This window comes from Oryctolagus cuniculus, chromosome 19 (genome assembly GCF_051225735.1).
Source record: "Oryctolagus cuniculus isolate XC-2025 breed Fujian yellow rabbit chromosome 19, ASM5122573v1, whole genome shotgun sequence".
Taxonomy (NCBI): Eukaryota; Metazoa; Chordata; class Mammalia; order Lagomorpha; family Leporidae; genus Oryctolagus; species Oryctolagus cuniculus.
Genome location: NC_142885.1, coordinates 10,308,298 through 10,323,595, shown reverse-complemented (window position 1 = coordinate 10,323,595; position 15,298 = coordinate 10,308,298). Strand labels below are relative to the sequence as shown.

The window sequence follows — 15,298 nt, the reverse complement described above, 5'->3', positions numbered from 1 at the left end:
CCTTCCTGTTCTCTCCTAGGCGGTCGGTGGCCACTGTGTGGCCCAGGGATGACATCTTAGCCTGTGGGGGGGGGGGGGAAGGGTGACCGAGGGAAGTAAAGTAGAGAAGAATTCCCGGGGTTGGTGTGTTGGTGTGCATGGTGGGAGGGGTCCCAGGCATCTCGGGGCCTGCGGTGGCACCTGGGGGAGACTGGACATTCCCAGAGATCTGAAGAGAGGGAACCACTCAATCTAGTGCTCAACCTGCTTCAGTTGGCTGCTGCCACTGCCTGCACCTGGGGCCCTGTGGGCGGGCTGACCTGTTGCATGGACATGCCCTGCATCCCTTGCTCAGGTGCTGCCCCTCCCCTGCACACCCCCACACCCACACCCTCCTCCCAGGGTGAGCATAGACTGACAGAGCCAAGACTTTCAAAGATCAGTCTCAGAGGGAGCCTGGACGCTTCTGGGGCTCCCGATCCATGCATCTCCCCAGCCACTGCCTGGACCCTGGGAGAGGGGACACCGGTGACCCCACCTGGAGCCCTGCAGGCAGAGATGGCTACCAAGATGGACGTCTCCCCAGCCGCAGTGCCCCCTGGCCCTGGGAAGACCCTGCAGAAGCAGTGGCTGGAAGTAGTGGGCGTCTTCCACTATGTGTTTGCATTTCTGTTCCTAGGTGAGAATAAGGGGGAAGGGGATGGGGACTCTGCCCGGGGAGAAGGCGTTGGAGGGAGGGGATCCCTGCAGGTGGAGGACGGGAGGTGTGGCTGCAGAACTGGGGATCCTGAGAAATCCATTTTTCTTCTTCACCATTCCCCAGTCCCTTTCGCCATGGTTCTTCTGCTCTTCCTCCTCTTCACACGGCTCTGGCCTCTGTCTGTTCTCTACCTGATGTGGATCTACCTGGACCGGGACACACCCAGCCAAGGTGAGCTCTAAGCAGGGCTTCAGGTGGGTGAGATGGAGAGGGTACCTCAGGGTCTCAGCCACCCCCATCTCTGCCAACAGAGGGAAGACAGATTATGTGGACAAAAAGATGGAGGATTTGGAAACACCAAAGAGATTACTTTCCTATCAAGGTGAGGCGTCACCTCCCTAGAGACACATCTTCCCCCTTCCCCCACCCCACTTCCCTGCACCTGCTCCTCCTTTCCCATATTGTAGCCTGAGACCCACTGCCTAGGCTCACAGAGGGGCAGGGGTGGAGAGGTGCACCTGACCCATCCCAGGGCCTTGGCCTCTGCAGCTTAGCCTCCTCCTCTCTGCCTCCCTCCTCTCCTGCAGCTGGTGAAGACAGCAGAGCTGCCCCCCAGCCAGAACTACGTACTGGGATCCCACCCCCACGGCATCATGAGCACTGGAGCCTTCTGTAACTTCACCACCGAGTGCAATGCCTTCTCCCAGCGCTTCCCGGGGCTGCAGCCCTGGCTAGCCACACTGGCCGGCCTCTTCTACCTTCCAGTCTTCCGAGACTACATCATGGCTGTTGGTGAGCTCCAGGCTAAAGGGCAGGAGACAGCCCCTGGCCAGGGCGTTCCACACCAGGACTCCACACCTGCCCTGAGCACTGACCATGCTCTCCTTTAGCACAGGGTGGGCTGGGGTTGGAAAATGAGATGTGGGGCTCCCCTTCCCCTGCTAACAGGTGGGGTGAGGGACTCAGGAGAGTCACTGAGGGAGTCGTGACTGCTCCCCACTGCACATGACACAGGACTGCGTCCCGTGAGCCGGCACAGCCTGGACTTTGTGCTGTCTCAGCCCCAGCGGGGCCAGGCGGTGGTCATTGTCATCGGGGGTGCCCAGGAGTCCCTGTACTCAGCCCCAGGGAGGAACTGCCTCGCACTCAAAAGACACAAAGGCTTCGTGCGCCTGGCGCTGAGGCACGGGTGAGTGGTGTGCAAGAGCCGAGGCTGGGCTGGGTCCCGGGTCAGACCTCAGAATACCCGCAGCTGACATAGCGCTCTCCAGAGCCGACAGCACACCCTGTACCAGGATGCACCTGTCGGCCCTGATGCCACCTTGTCAGACCTGGCTGTGCCCACTTCTCCTCCTCAGTGAGCAGCATCAGACTGAAACCAGCAAGGACGTTGGGCCCAGAGCCCTGGGTTCTCCTTGTGACCCTGTCTCAGAGACAAAGCCTTGGACTTGACCTTGATCTGTACACAGGGCTGTCGCCTGCCTTGCCACCAGGCTGCAGCTGTAAACACTGAGTGAGAACAGGAATACACCAAGCCCACCACACAGCCATTGGTCAGGACAGCTGAGGCTTCCTTCCAGAACTTTCTGGGCAGACATAAGAGCTTCCAGACCTTGGAAAGTGGCCTCAGGAGACAGGGGAGGGACTTTTTGCCCCCAGAGTGCTGGTGTGTCCTTCTAGGACCCTGAGCAGCGTCCTCTCTCTTCCTCGCCCCTCCAGGGCCTCCCTGGTGCCTGTGTACTCCTTTGGGGAGAACGACACCTTCAAAGGTATGAATTTCTCCAAAGGCTCCTGGCAGTACCTGTGCCAGGTCATCTTCAAGAAGATCGTTGGTTTTCCTCCCTGCATCTTCTGGGGGCGTGGACTCTTCTCACCCAACTCCTGGGGTCTGCTGCCCCTGCCCATACCCATCACCACTGTGGGTGAGTGCCCATCTGCAGGGAGGAGGTTCCTGTGGGCGGCACGGCCAGCGGCAGCTCTGGCTCACCCGTGTCTCCCTCCCCTGCAGTGGGCGGCCCCATCCCCGTGCCCCAGTGCAGCAGCCCCAGCCAGGAGCAAGTTGACCACTACCACAGGCTGTACATGGACGCGCTGGAGCGGCTGTTTGAGGAGCACAAGGAGAGCTGCGGGGTCCCTGCCTCCACCCGCCTCACCTTCCTCTAGGCCTGGCTCGGCCTCTCCACTCAGCCCCTGAGCCCCCTGCACTGGGACCCCAAGCTCCTGCCTTGACCTCCCCTCCAATAAATGCTGGTTCTGGAGGGGAGAGCGGCCAGGCACTGCCACCCCGTCCTGTCTGCTGCAGAGGGTCTGCCTCGGTTTGGTCTCAGCACCCTGCATTCTCCTGCCAGGAGAGCTGACTGTGCCCCGGGACCTGGGAGACGTCTCCCCGTCCTGGGCCCCTGCTCCCCCTGTGAAGCAAGGCTGCTGCTTAGCTCAGAGCTGGCAGGATCAGGACAGGGTTGGGAGGAGACCCTGGAGGGGCAGGGAGTGGGCAGCTGGGGCAGTGCTGAGCTGGGTCAGGGCCCAGCAGGTGCAGGGATGGGAGGACCCAGGGCAAGAGCAGAGAGAGCTGAGCACAGAGCTGCCCCTGGGCTCCCCGGCCTTTAGTGTCCTTGGAGCTGGGAGAGCAGCCGAGGCCAGGCTGTGTTTCAGCAGCATCCAGAGCCAGTGCCACCAGCAGGAGGCTCAGCCCCACAGGCCGAGGTGAAGATGCAACGGATGAAGACGTGAAGGCTTAGGACAGAGGAGGGCTCAGGGTGAGGGCCCGGGGAGGCTCCCACCCATCTTCTCGTCATCGGTGTCCCCGTCATCCCTGCTGGGGCTCGGGGAGACGAGGGCTGAGACCAAGGTCCCAGTCTGCATCAGCTTTGGTCTCTGTAAGCAAACACCTGGTGCTGGCCATTTGTGAAGAGATCATGTTGGAGTTCAAGTTCATGGCTCCTGTATGACCTCAGGTGTGGTCACCACTGCATGGAGAGTGGTGGATTGAAGTTACATCAGATCCTGGTCACACCAGCTCCCTGCTAATGGCCTGGGAAAGCAGCAGGAGATGGTCCAAGGGTTTGGGCCTCTGCACCCACATGGGAAACCCTGGTAAAATTCCTGGCTGGTGGCTTTGACTGGCCCAGCCTGGGCTGATGTGGTCATTTCAGGGGTGAATCAGCAGATGGAGGTTTTCTCTCCTCTCTCTGTAACCCTGACTTTCAACATAAATAAATAAATCTGAAAGAATTTAAAGCAATGAAAGAACCAGAATCAAAGAGGGACAGAGAGCCTGGGGTGCCACAGCCCCTCCCAAATGAGCCCAGTACCTCCCACCTACGGATCACAGCTCCCCAGCCTGCCGCCCTGGGGACCGATGGCCCACAGCATGGACGTCCAAGGGGACACCCGGCACAGGCTGTGGTCAGTGTGCTCTGTGCTCCCCCGGCTCTGTGTCTGCGTCCAAGGTTCAACAGGAAGCGTGTGGGACATCTCCCAGGAAGCAGCTTCATCCATCCCTTCCACTGCCCCCGGGGCCTCTCTGGGGGCTGCTTGGGACCCGGATGGGGCCCGTGATGGGCGGGAATGGGAAAAGCAGCCCTGGTCCTGATGGAGCTCTGCTCTCTGCCCTCCCTGTCCCACCCTCTCTGTGGATTTCTGTCCCACGTGGTCCTTCCAGGGATTGCTCAGGGCCCTGCGACAGCTCAGTCTACTGCTGCCTGATCTTCCTGGCTTTGCTGCTGTAGAATTGTATGCAGAGTCCCTTTGTGATCCACAGGGACACAGACACCGGCAGTGGCAGTGCCCACAGCAGCCTCAGGGGCAGGGCTGAGACCAGGACCCGGAGTCTCCACCCAGGACTCCCTGCGAGTGACAGGAACCAGTCAGGGCAGCCGGTCCCACTGTCATTGGCAAGGAGCTGGGCAGGAACCACAGCTGGTGTCCACCCAGGCACTCAGGCTGGGAGAGGCCATCTTCAGCACTGGGACACACGCCGGCCACTGCCCCGGGGTTCTGCCCTGCACCCGGCAGGCTCGCTCTGGGGGAGCCTCCTTATCCTGCTCAGCTGGGGGGTCAGAAACTCAACATCTGGGTTCTGAGCACCCTTGGCCTGGGTGCGTTTGCTGTCCAGGCCTTGATAAAGCCTCTGTGCTTCCTCCTTTGCTGGGGTGGGAGCGAGGCCAGCATCACGCTGGCCACTGCACTGCCCACCGGGTACTTTCCCCAGACACCGGGGCTGCCCCAGCTCTCTAAAGGTGCAGCATGGAACTGTCCCCGCCCAGGTGGCCTCACCCTTCGGAGGGGACTCTCAGCCCCTCCGAATCGTCCCAAGGAGCCCTGGGTGAGGGGGTGGGGAGGGCTCAGCAGGAGGCAGGAGAGGACCACAGAAGCCAAGAAGCCCAGCTGGGACAGAGAAGCCAGGACGACCCCGCTGAGGATGGGGAGCTGATCTTGAGCCCAGGTCAGGTCCACGTGGGAGCTCCTGGGGCTTGGGAATCCAGCAGGAAAGGAGCCAAGGAGGAGAACGGACAGAGGTGTTCATCCCAGAGTTGGGGAACAGGGGACGAGGAGAGGGGGCAGCAGGAAGCTAAAGGCCCTGGGGGGGCAGGGTCAGGCCCTGTGAGGGGGGATGGGGGCGGGGTCAGGCACTGTGCAGGGTCAAGGACAGGAGTTGGCGGGGGGGTCAGAGTCAGGCCCTGTGTGAGTGGCCTGGGGAGCTGGACTCAGGCCCTGTACGGGGTGTGGGACTCGGGGTGTCCGGAGTCAGGCCCTGTGCGGGGTTGTCAGGGGGTAGGGGTCAGGCCCTGTGCAAGGTGGGGTCGGGTCTGCCTGCAGCAAGCAGGAGGAGCTGGGTTCCTGCTGAGGGTGCTGGCAGCCCTGTGCAGGCAGAGGGCGCTGGAACAGCACCCGGCCCATCACCAGTGTGGCTTCCCGCAGAGAGGAGCCCCCTGTTCCTGCTCCCCCTGGCCACTGTGGCCTCTCCCCGACCCCTCCCCGCACTGTCATGAACCCCAGCCCCAGGAGACCAAGAGGTCCCGCGGAGTCTCGCAGAGGCCGCTAGCAGAGGGGAGCAGGGACGCGTGCCCCCCCCCCCACTTTCCTGCAGCTCTCTCTTCCATTAGAGACACCAGAGAGGGCCCTTACCAGGGGGCCCAACAGAACCAATCATAATGACTGCCATTGTCAGACGGGTGCCTCTGAAGAGTTAAAATTGTACATGTGCGGGTGTAAAAGTTAAGCTTAAGCGGCCGGCGCCGCAGCTCACTAGGCTAATCCTCCACCTAGCGGCGCCGGCACACCGGGTTCCAGTCCCGGTCGGGGCACCGGATTCTGTCCCGGTTGCCCCTCTTCCAGTCCAGCCCTCTGCTGTGGCCAGGGAGTGCAGTGGAGGATGGCCCAGGTGCTTGGGCCCTGCACCCCATGGGAGACCAGGAAAAGCACCTGGCTCCTGGCTCCTGCTATCGGATCAGCGCGGTGCGCCGGCCGCAGCGCACCGGCCGCGGCGGCCATTGGAGGGTGAACCAACGGCAAAAGAAGACCTTTCTCTCTGTCTCTCTCTCTCACTGTCCACTCTGCCTGTCAAAAAAAAAAAATTAAGCTTAAGCTTACAGGTTTAAACCTTCCTGGTGCAGCTGTAAAAATGACAGAGTGAAGTAGCACCTTGACAGTAGGGACTCCATTTTGGAGCACTTGAGACTCCATTCTGGGAAAGCACCCCCCCACACACACCGTGAGACTCTGGTCTGAAACTATGATCTCAAATAGTCGGACAATAGCAGTGCACTACATCACCCTTGGCAGAGCACAAAACCCCCCTAGCATGATTGCTCAAGCTTAAAAATAGAAAGGTTACACCTGGGTTACCTGGGCTAATAATGAAGATGTGATTTGTCTATGTCTTAAGATCATAATTGCTGATTGTAAGATTTTAGCAACCGCTTAGCAACCGTGTATTCTCTCCCCACTCCCGATTTTGCGGTTTTTGCCTTTCTAAACCCTATACTTTAGTTCCTCGAGGCTCCTCTGTTCTTGTATGTTCAGAGAGCCCCAACATGTTGGATCAATAAATCTTTAACCCTTTGCTGGTTGCATGAGAGAGTCTCTTGGCGTCGTTCCTCGGGCGGTGGGTGTTTTCGGACCCTAACACCTCCCTAGGAGGACCCTACAGATGCAATTGTGGCGATTGCCGGGAGGTGATCAGTCTCCCCTCCTGCACAAAGGCAGGCGGCAATACTGAGTGCCCGGGGCCACTTACCAGGTCCCGAAGTCCAGGAGATCTGCCCACTGGTTCGGCTGTGGGATGTTGGTGGGGAGAGTGGGTACAGCTCAGGGAGTTAGGATCCCGGGGAATGAGTCGGGAGGCACGCCTTCCAATCCTCAAGACTGCTGGCACTCCCGGGCCCCAGCTGAGTCCTGCAGGTCCAGGCTCAAAGGGCCAGCCTTGTTTGAACACGTGGGGGTTTCCCAGCACTTGCCAATGGACACAACAGGGGTTTCCCAGCCAAGGCACCAAAATGTTACAGAAATCTGAGTGGGAAAACGCCCTCCCTCCAAACAGGCACCAGAGACGGAGGCCGCTCAAGCTATTCATTACAGCAGCGGGCTCGGCTGGAATCATTTCATGATTTCTGAGCAACGATCCCAAGTCTCTTACGATATTTACAGGTTCATCAGCATCATACCTTAGCCGTTACAGCATTGGTGGCTTTAAATTGCAGCCTACATGACTTGGGACAACACTTCTAGTGATCGGTGGATCTGGTATGTTTGTAAAAGAGCTACCAGGGGCTGATTAATTAGGACAGATGTGTGATGGGAGTGTACAGAGGCAGCACTCAGGACATCTTCCCTCCCTAGACAAGATCACAGTGGGCAGCTGCCTCTCTGGTTAATACGAGCAGCCGCACTTCAAGGTTTATGTTGGGAGGAGGGATTCACTTTGCTTTCTTTGTCTCTGGTTGTGGCTGCATTTCCATGCAGGTGTATTTCTGCACAAGATGGAAGTGGTCCGGGGCACCCAGGAAGCCTTGACTTTCCCTGGAACCCCCAAGAGGTCAGTATAGGGTCCTGCAAAGACCACTCTAGGCCTGGGCCCACACGTGGGACAACTGGGCTTCTGCTTGTGCACTCCCTGCACACTGGCTCCCAGCTGCCAGCTGCCAGCCGCCAATCCCTCCCCCATACACCCACTTCTCTTCCAAGCTCCTCCCAGGGACTAGCCAAGACTGACGGACCAGGACAGCCAAGGTCAGTCCCAGAGGGTGCCTGGGCACTTCAGAGGCTCCAGCATGGGCATCTCCCATCCAGAGCCTAGACCCTGGAAGAGGGGACCTGTGACCGCACCTGGAGCCATGCAGGCAGAGAGTGGCACTGGGATGGCCGACTCCACAGCCTCCATGCCCTGCCGCCCTGTGAAGACCCTGCAGAAGCAGTGGCTGGAAAAGCTGGGCGCACTGCAATACGTGCTGACTTTGTGCTCAGGTGAGAGGTGAGGAGGCAGCACTGCCTGGGTGCCCCAGGGGAGAAGGGGCTGCAGGGAGGAGGGCGGTGCCCCTGCTCAGGACAACGGTGGCAAGGGGCAGGACCAGGACCCCAGGAGGTGCCCCCTCCAGTGTTGCAGCAGGTGCAGGGAGGGGAGCTGGGCTGAAGCCTGCAGTTTTGATGAGAAATCATTTTTCTTTCTCACTTCAACCCAGTCCCATTCAACGTCATTCTTCTCTTCCACCTCCTCTTCACGCGGCTCTGGCCTCTGTCTGTTCTCTACATGATGTGGCTCTACCTGGACAGGCACACACCCAGCCAAGGTGAGCTCTGGGCAGGCTCCAGGTGGGGAGAGATGGGGAGGGTGCCTCGGGGACTCTGCCACCTGCAACTCTGCCTGCAGGGGGAAGGCGATTTGTGTGGCCAAGGACCTGGGCCATCTGGAAACACCAAAGGGATTACTTTCCTATCAAGGTGAGGGGTCACCCTCCCCAGAGACGCCTCAATCACCTCACTTCCTCACCCCACTCTCCTGCACCTGCTCCCCCTTCCCTGTCCTGCAGCCTGAGACCTGCTGCCTAGGCTCACAGAGGGGCAGGGGTGGAGAGGTGCAACTGACTCCATCCCAGGGCCTTGACCTCTGAAGTCAGCAGGGGCAGAGGCAGCACCTGCAGCTGCTGCCTCCCCTCTCTGCCTCCCTCCTCTCCTGCAGCTGGTGAAGACGGCAGAGCTGCCCCCCAGCCAGAACTACGTGCTGGGAGCCCACCCCCACGGGGTCATGTGCACCGGAGCCTTCAGTAATTTCCTCACTGAGAGCAATGACTTCTCCCGGCACTTCCCGGGGCTGCAGCCCTGGATAGCCATGATGGCCAGCTTCTTCTATGTCCCCTTTTTACGAGAATACATCATGATGCATGGTAAGCCCTGCTCTGTGTGGGAGGATGTGGTGTGCCCCACCCCTATGAGGCACCCATGTGGACCCCTGGACTTGCCCTGACTCTTGGATATGCTGGACATGTGAATGAGATGTGGGATGGAGTGTTAGGGCTGCCCCTTCCCCTGCTAATGTGCAGGGTGAGGGAATCGGGAGCCACAGAGGGAGTGGTGACTCTCCCCCCTGCTCATGACCCAGGACTGCGTCCCGTGAGCCGTCATAGCCTGGACTTTGTGCTGTCTCAGCCCCAGCGGGGCCAGGCGGTGGTCATCGTGATTGGGGGTGCCCAGGAGATCCTGTACACGGCCCCAGGGCAGCACAGCCTGGAACTCCTTAATCGCAAAGGCTTTGTGCGCCTGGCACTGAGGCACGGGTGAGTAGGTAACAGGTCTCGACCCTGGGCTGGTTTCTCCATATGCAAATTCCAGGTTCCTGTTGGTGAGGCTGTGGGTCCCCAGCGCTGAGCAGTGTTGCTTGCACATGGAGGTTCCCGTCAGTCCTGAGACCTGGGTCTCTCCCTTTACAGTGCCCCATCCCATATCCCGTCCCTGTGGACTCAAACATTGTGTCCCTTGGTTTCAGAAGCTCTGGGTTCTCTTCCAAGTCCATCTAGAGGGCAACCCTTGGACTTGACCTTGACCTGTACACAGGGCGGATGCCTGCCTTGCCACCAGGCTGCAGCTGTAAACACTGAGTGAGAACAGGAATATGCCAAGCCCACCACACAGCCATTGGTCAAGACAGCTGAGGCTTCCTTCCAGAATGTTCTGGGCAGACATGGTCATGTGTCTCCAAACACCTTGGGAAGTGGCCTCAGGAGACAGGGGAGGGACTCACAGACCCAAGGGCTTTGACAGGGCAGACCCGGACCCTGATCTGTGTCCTGTCTCTTCCTCACCCCTCCCAGGGCCTCCCTGGTGCCTGTGTACTCCTTTGGGGAGAACGACACCTTCAAAGGTATGAATTTCTCCAAAGGCTCCTGGCAGTACCTGTGCCAGGTCACCTGCAAGAGGGTCACCAGCATAGCTCCCTGCATCTTCTGGGGCCGTGGTCTCTTCTTGCACAAGTCCTGGGGTCTGCTGCCCCTGCCCGTGCCCATCACCACTGTGGGTGAGTGCCCATCTGCAGGCAGGAGGTTGCTGTGGGCGGCACGGCCAGCGGCAGCTCTGGCTCACCCGTGTCTCCCTCCCCTGCAGTGGGCGGCCCCATCCCCGTGCCCCAGTGCAGCAGCCCCAGCCAGGAGCAAGTTGACCACTACCACAGGCTCTACATGGACGCCCTGGAGCGGCTGTTTGAGGAGCACAAGGAGAGCTGCGGGGTCCCTGCCTCCACCCACCTCACCTTCTGCTAAGACCCCACGTCCTCTGCCCTGATACACTCCTCCCTACCTTGCTTTGTCCCTCCAATAAAGGCTGAGATGGGCAGAGATAAGAGCCAGGGATGCCCCTACAACCACTCTTGGTGTCATCATTGCCGGCGTGGTGTTACTGAGACCAATGGTCCCAGAGTTAGTCTCCATCAGTTTGGTGTCACAGCTATTTGCTAAGAAACGCTGTTAGAAGTTCAGATCTCAGCCTCAGTGGTACCTGAGGTCATGTTCATGCCTCCATGGCGAGTGGCAGATTTGAAGTTCCACTGGAACCAGGTCACACGGAGACAGAGAGTCTCGGGACGCAGAGGCCTCTTGCAAATGACCAGGTGAATCCAGGTCCTCCCACCAAGGGATCCACACCTCCTCTGCCTGCCTCCCTGGGGTCCGAGTAACATTGAAGGGGACACTCAGCACACTGGGTGTGGGTAGAGCGTCCTCTGTGCTCCCCGGCTCTGTGCACCCCTGACATAAACAAGCAGCAGGTGCGGACTGTCCGGGGAAGCTACTTCATCCTTCCCTTTCCAGTCCAATTCTCCCTCATCCCATGGACAACGCTGGGCGGTGCCCTGGCCTCTGGGGTCACCCGGGGCGAGAAGCGTGGCAGTCATTGAAGCTGCTGATGTAATTGCCTCCCTCTGATGGGAATCAAGTGTCCACTCTGGGTCCCAGGGTGCGAATCTCGCCCTCCCTGGTAAGGAGGCTGCAGGGGCTCTGGCCTGGGCCTGGGCCTGGTGTGGGGCTGGGGAGAGTGAGTGGAGCAGAGTGAGGGCAGCCCCGCTCCTCCCTGTGCCTTGCTAGGGGCTGTGTGGGAGCCCGTGAGGGGCGGGACTGGGAAAAGAGGCCCCAGGTCCTGACGTAGCTGTGCTGACCGAACTCTGCGCTCTCTGCCGTCCCCCGTGCACTGTGGATTTCTGTCCCCGTCGTCCCTCCGAGACCCTTCAAGACCCCGTGACAGCTCAGTGCTCTTGCTGCCTGCTCTGTGTCCTCACTTGGCTCTTGTAAAAATGGATGCAGTGTTCATCTGAGAGGCTCACGGACCCATGGCCGTGGGAGCCCCCGTCCTCTGGGTCGTCCACAAATGTCCACAGCAGCTTCAGGGCCGGGGCTGAGGTGAGGACCCGATGTCTCCACCCAGGACTCCCTGTGAGTGACAGGAACGAGTCAGGGCAACCGGTCCCGCAGTCCTTGGCAAGGAGCTGGGTCAGGAGCCAGAGCTGGTGTCCACCCAGGCACTCGGGCTGGGAGAGGCCATCTTCAGCACTGGGCCACACGCCGGCCGCTGCCCCGGGGTTCTGCCCTGCACCTGGCAGGCTCGCTCTAGGGGAGCCTCCTTATCCTGCTCAGCTGGGGGGGTCAGAGCTGTGCCATCTTCCACTGCTTTCCCAGGATAAAATAGAGAACCGGATCAGAAGTGGATCAGCCAGGACTCGAACAGGTGCTCATATGAGAAGCCGGAACTGCAGGCTGTGGCCATACCCGCTAAGCCACAGTGCTGGCTCCAATAAATCTTTAAAAATAAATAAATAAAATAAAAGAATAACAAGAACTCACCCCTGGCAAGGCCCCCCCTCCAAGATGGCGGCCTCCTGCAGCCCCCTCCGCGGGGCTCTCCAAGTGCTCGCTGTCTCCCAGTGGGTCTTCTCCTTCTTAGCGCTCGGTGAGTCCCCAAATCCTGGGGATGCAGGTGCCCCTGCCCAGGCCCTGCGCCTCTGCCTCCCCTTTCCCTTAGGGAGGCAGCCCATGTGCCTGGGGAGCCTGTGGGGGTGTGGGTGGGAGTGGGGAGGGTAAGGGTAGAGGGGACACCGGGCTGCAGCTCCTGGGTTCTGAGTGCGCCCCCTCCTCCAGCCCAGGTGTGCCTGGTGGCCTTGATCTTTGTGTTCCTGAGCCGGGCCTGGACCCTTGGGGTCCTCTACCTGGTCTGGCTGTACTGGGACAGGGACACACCCAGGGCTGGAGGCCACCGCTTTGCCTTTGTCCGGGACTGGGCTGTCTGGAGACACTTCTGGGACTACTTCCCCTTCTCCATGTAATGGCAGGGACGCTGTGCTGGGGGTGGGGTGAGGCTAAGAATACTGGGTACCCTTCTCCCCCAAGCTCAGCCTCAGGCCCGGGTGGTGCTGCCCGCTCTGCTCCCCAGCTGGTGAGGACGACCCAGTCAGATCCTCCTGGAATCACCTCTTCCACTTCTACCCCACAGAGTGCTGGAGGGCAGGGCTGGCAGCAACTTCACATGGAGACCTGAGCTTCTCCCACACGGCTGCACCTGCTCATCTGCCCTGCGGGCTCCACCTGCCCGTGTTCTGGAACTGCTTCATGTCCAGGTGAGAGCTGCCCCTCTCCCAGGTGATTTATGCAAGGGAACAGCTTCCGAGCCCAGCATAACCTCCCCAGTGCCCTCTCTGCTCTCGTCCCCAAAACCTGGTGTGAGGCCCCCAGCCGGACCTGCCCTCTGGGTTTGGGGTCCTCTGCCGATGCAGGGCTGCGTGACCGCTGTCCGGGCCTGGGGCAGTCAGAGGCTGTCCTGGTTGTGGGAGGTGCTTGAGGTGATGGAAGTTAAACCCAAGCTCCAACCTGGCGGACATGGACTCAGAGTGGACTGGGGCAGTGGATGCTGGAGCACCCGGCTAAGCCGCATCCCTGGCTCTGGACTGGCCGTGGGGAAGGATTGGGCAGCAGGGACAGGGCTGAGCTGCCTGGCTACACCATAGGGCCTCCAGCTGTCCGCCATGGAACCCACAGGCTGGGGAGGGCAGGTGCAGGAGGTTCTGAGCCCCTGCTGAGAGAGGTCTTTCCATGGGCTCCCTGCTGCCTGTCCCCATCCCTGCTGGGGACTGACCTCCTGCTCTGGGCTGCACAGGCAGAGCTGGACCTAGGCTCATGGTGGGCTTGGCCAACGCCCCAGCCCTGTATCTGTCCCTATCTTGTTTCTGGTGTCGAGTAGGGCCGGGGATCCCGGTGACCGCTGGTGCACCTGCAGTCAGTCCGGATGCAGAAGGACACAGTGGACGTGCTGTCTGCGCTCCACACGGAGTAGCTCAGGCAGCAGCTCCAGGAGCAGACGCCCACGATGGTGTCCCTTCCTGTTCTCTCCTAGGCGGTCGGTGGCCACCTTGTGGCCCAAGGGAGGCCTTTCTTAGGCTGCAGGGGAAGGGAGACCAAGGGAAGTAAAGTAGAGAAGAATTCCTGGGGTTGATGTGTTGGTGTGCATGTTGGGAGGGGTCCCGGGCATCTCGGGGCCTGCGGTGGCACCTGGGGGAGACCGGACATTCCCAGAGATCTGAAGAGAGGGAACCACTCAACCTAGTGCTCAACCTGTTTCAGGTGGCTGCTGCCACTGCCTGCACCTGGGCCCTGTGGGCGGGCTGACCTGCTGGAAAGCCACTCCCTCCTCAGGTGCTGCCCCTCCCCTGCACACCCCCACCCGCACCCCCTCCTGCCAGGGTCAGCCCAGACTGACAGAGCCAAGACTTTCAAAGATCAGTCTCAGAGGGAGCCTGGACACTTCTGGGGCTCCCAATCCACGCATCTCCCCAGCCACTGCCTGGACCCTGGGAGAGGGGACACCGGTGACCCCACCTGGAGCCCTGCAGGCAGAGATGGCTACCAAGATGGACTTCTCCGCAGCCGCAGTGCCCCCTGGCACTGGGAAGCCCCTGCAGAAGCAGTGGTTGGAAGTAGTGGGCATCTCCCACTATGTGTTTGCTTTTCTGTTCCTAGGTGAGAATAAGGGGGAAGGGAATGGGGGCTCTGCCCGGGGAGAGGGCGTTGGAGGGAAGATCGCATTGTGGAGGCTTGGACACCCGGGGACTGACAGGGCGATCGCCTAGGCCAGCGGATTCCTGCAGGTGGAGGACGGGAGGTGTGGCTGCAGAACTGGGGATCCTGAGAAATCCATTTTTCTTCTTCACCATTCCCCAGTCCCTTTCGCCATGGTTCTTCTCCTCTTCCTCCTCTTCACATGGCTCAGGCCTCTGTCTGTTCTCTACATGCTGTGGATCTACCTGGACTGGAACACTCCCAGCCAAGGTGAGCTCTGGGCAGGGCTCCAGGTGGGGAGAGATGGGGAGGGTGCCTGGGGAGCTCTGCCAGCACTATCTCTGCCGCAGGGGAAGACAGATTGTGTGGCCAAGGACCTGGGCCATCTGGAAATATCAAAGGGATTACTTTTCTATCAAGGTGAGGGGTCACCACCTCCCTAGAGACACCTCCTCCCCATCTAACCCCACTCCCCTGCACCTGCTCCCCCTTCCCTGTCCTGCAGCCTGAGTGCCGCTGCCTAGGCTCACAGAGGGGCAGGGGTGGAGAGGTGCACCTGATCCCATCCCGGGGCCTTGACCTCTGAGGTCAGCAGGGGGCAGAGGCAGCACCTGCAGCTGCTGTCCCCCCTCTCTGCCTCCCTCCTCTCCTGCAGCTGGTGAAGACAGCAGAGCTGCCCCCCAGCCAGAACTACGTGCTGGGATCCCACCCCCACGGGGTCATGTACACCGGAGCCTTCTGTAACTTCACCACCGAGTGCAATGCCTTCTCCCAGCGCTTCCCGGGGCTGCAGCCCTGGCTAGCCACACTGGCCGGCCTCTTCTACCTTCCAGTCTTCCAAGACTACATCGGGGTGGACCTGGGCATGGAGCCGGGATGGGGTAGTGGAGCAGAGTGAGGGTTCTCGCTACGCTCCTCCCAGGCCTTGCTAGGGGCTGATGGGAACACAGTGGGGCCTGTGAGGGGTGGGAATGGGAACTGGGGCCGCCAGTCCTGATGAGGCTGGGCTGACCGAGCTCTGCACTCTCTGCTGCTCCCTACTCGCTGTGGGCTTCTGTCCCACGTGGTCCTTCTGAGGCTACCTCTAAGGATG

The 15,298-nt window shown here is 60.4% G+C and overlaps 3 protein-coding genes across 3 annotated transcripts; all 3 read left to right on the top strand.

The window, feature by feature from the left end:
• Positions 1 to 394: 394 nt before the first annotated feature.
• Positions 395 to 4,047, top strand: LOC100339280 (2-acylglycerol O-acyltransferase 3). The gene is made up of 7 exons (XM_008250710.5): positions 395 to 658; positions 803 to 910; positions 991 to 1,061; positions 1,267 to 1,471; positions 1,694 to 1,868; positions 2,399 to 2,601; positions 2,688 to 4,047. The coding sequence occupies exons 1-7, from the start codon at positions 538 to 540 to the stop codon at positions 2,840 to 2,842; spliced, it is 1,038 nt and encodes a 345-aa protein (XP_008248932.2). The 5' UTR covers positions 395 to 537; the 3' UTR covers positions 2,843 to 4,047.
• Positions 4,048 to 7,903: 3,856 nt separating this feature from the next.
• LOC100339034 (2-acylglycerol O-acyltransferase 3-like) lies at positions 7,904 to 10,532 on the top strand. The gene is made up of 7 exons (XM_002722829.5): positions 7,904 to 8,143; positions 8,359 to 8,466; positions 8,547 to 8,617; positions 8,856 to 9,060; positions 9,276 to 9,450; positions 9,985 to 10,187; positions 10,274 to 10,532. The coding sequence occupies exons 1-7, from the start codon at positions 7,951 to 7,953 to the stop codon at positions 10,426 to 10,428; spliced, it is 1,110 nt and encodes a 369-aa protein (XP_002722875.3). The 5' UTR covers positions 7,904 to 7,950; the 3' UTR covers positions 10,429 to 10,532.
• Positions 10,533 to 14,057: 3,525 nt separating this feature from the next.
• Positions 14,058 to 15,103, top strand: LOC149120343 (2-acylglycerol O-acyltransferase 3-like). Its single transcript, XM_089321958.1, has 3 exons — positions 14,058 to 14,166; positions 14,368 to 14,498; positions 14,861 to 15,103. Exons 1-3 carry the CDS (start codon positions 14,058 to 14,060, stop codon positions 15,101 to 15,103), a joined length of 483 nt encoding a protein of 160 aa, XP_089178084.1.
• Positions 15,104 to 15,298: the final 195 nt, after the last annotated feature.

What these genes read in the sequence shown, in the direction of transcription:
- LOC149120343 (XM_089321958.1), top strand. Translation starts at nt 14,058, where the DNA reads ATGGACTTCTCCGCAGCCGCAGTGCCCCCTGGCACTGGGAAGCCCCTG. An exon ending in GTTTGCTTTTCTGTTCCTAG is followed by an intron (nt 14,167 to 14,367) that starts GTGAGAATAAGG and finishes ACCATTCCCCAG; the next exon opens with TCCCTTTCGCCATGGTTCTT. An exon ending in AGCTCTGGGCAGGGCTCCAG is followed by an intron (nt 14,499 to 14,860) that starts GTGGGGAGAGAT and finishes CCTCTCCTGCAG; the next exon opens with CTGGTGAAGACAGCAGAGCT.
- LOC100339034 (XM_002722829.5), top strand. Translation starts at nt 7,951, where the DNA reads ATGGGCATCTCCCATCCAGAGCCTAGACCCTGGAAGAGGGGACCTGTG. An exon ending in CGTGCTGACTTTGTGCTCAG is followed by an intron (nt 8,144 to 8,358) that starts GTGAGAGGTGAG and finishes ACTTCAACCCAG; the next exon opens with TCCCATTCAACGTCATTCTT. An exon ending in CGTGCCCATCACCACTGTGG is followed by an intron (nt 10,188 to 10,273) that starts GTGAGTGCCCAT and finishes CCTCCCCTGCAG; the next exon opens with TGGGCGGCCCCATCCCCGTG.
- LOC100339280 (XM_008250710.5), top strand. Translation starts at nt 538, where the DNA reads ATGGCTACCAAGATGGACGTCTCCCCAGCCGCAGTGCCCCCTGGCCCT. An exon ending in GAGATTACTTTCCTATCAAG is followed by an intron (nt 1,062 to 1,266) that starts GTGAGGCGTCAC and finishes CCTCTCCTGCAG; the next exon opens with CTGGTGAAGACAGCAGAGCT. An exon ending in CATACCCATCACCACTGTGG is followed by an intron (nt 2,602 to 2,687) that starts GTGAGTGCCCAT and finishes CCTCCCCTGCAG; the next exon opens with TGGGCGGCCCCATCCCCGTG.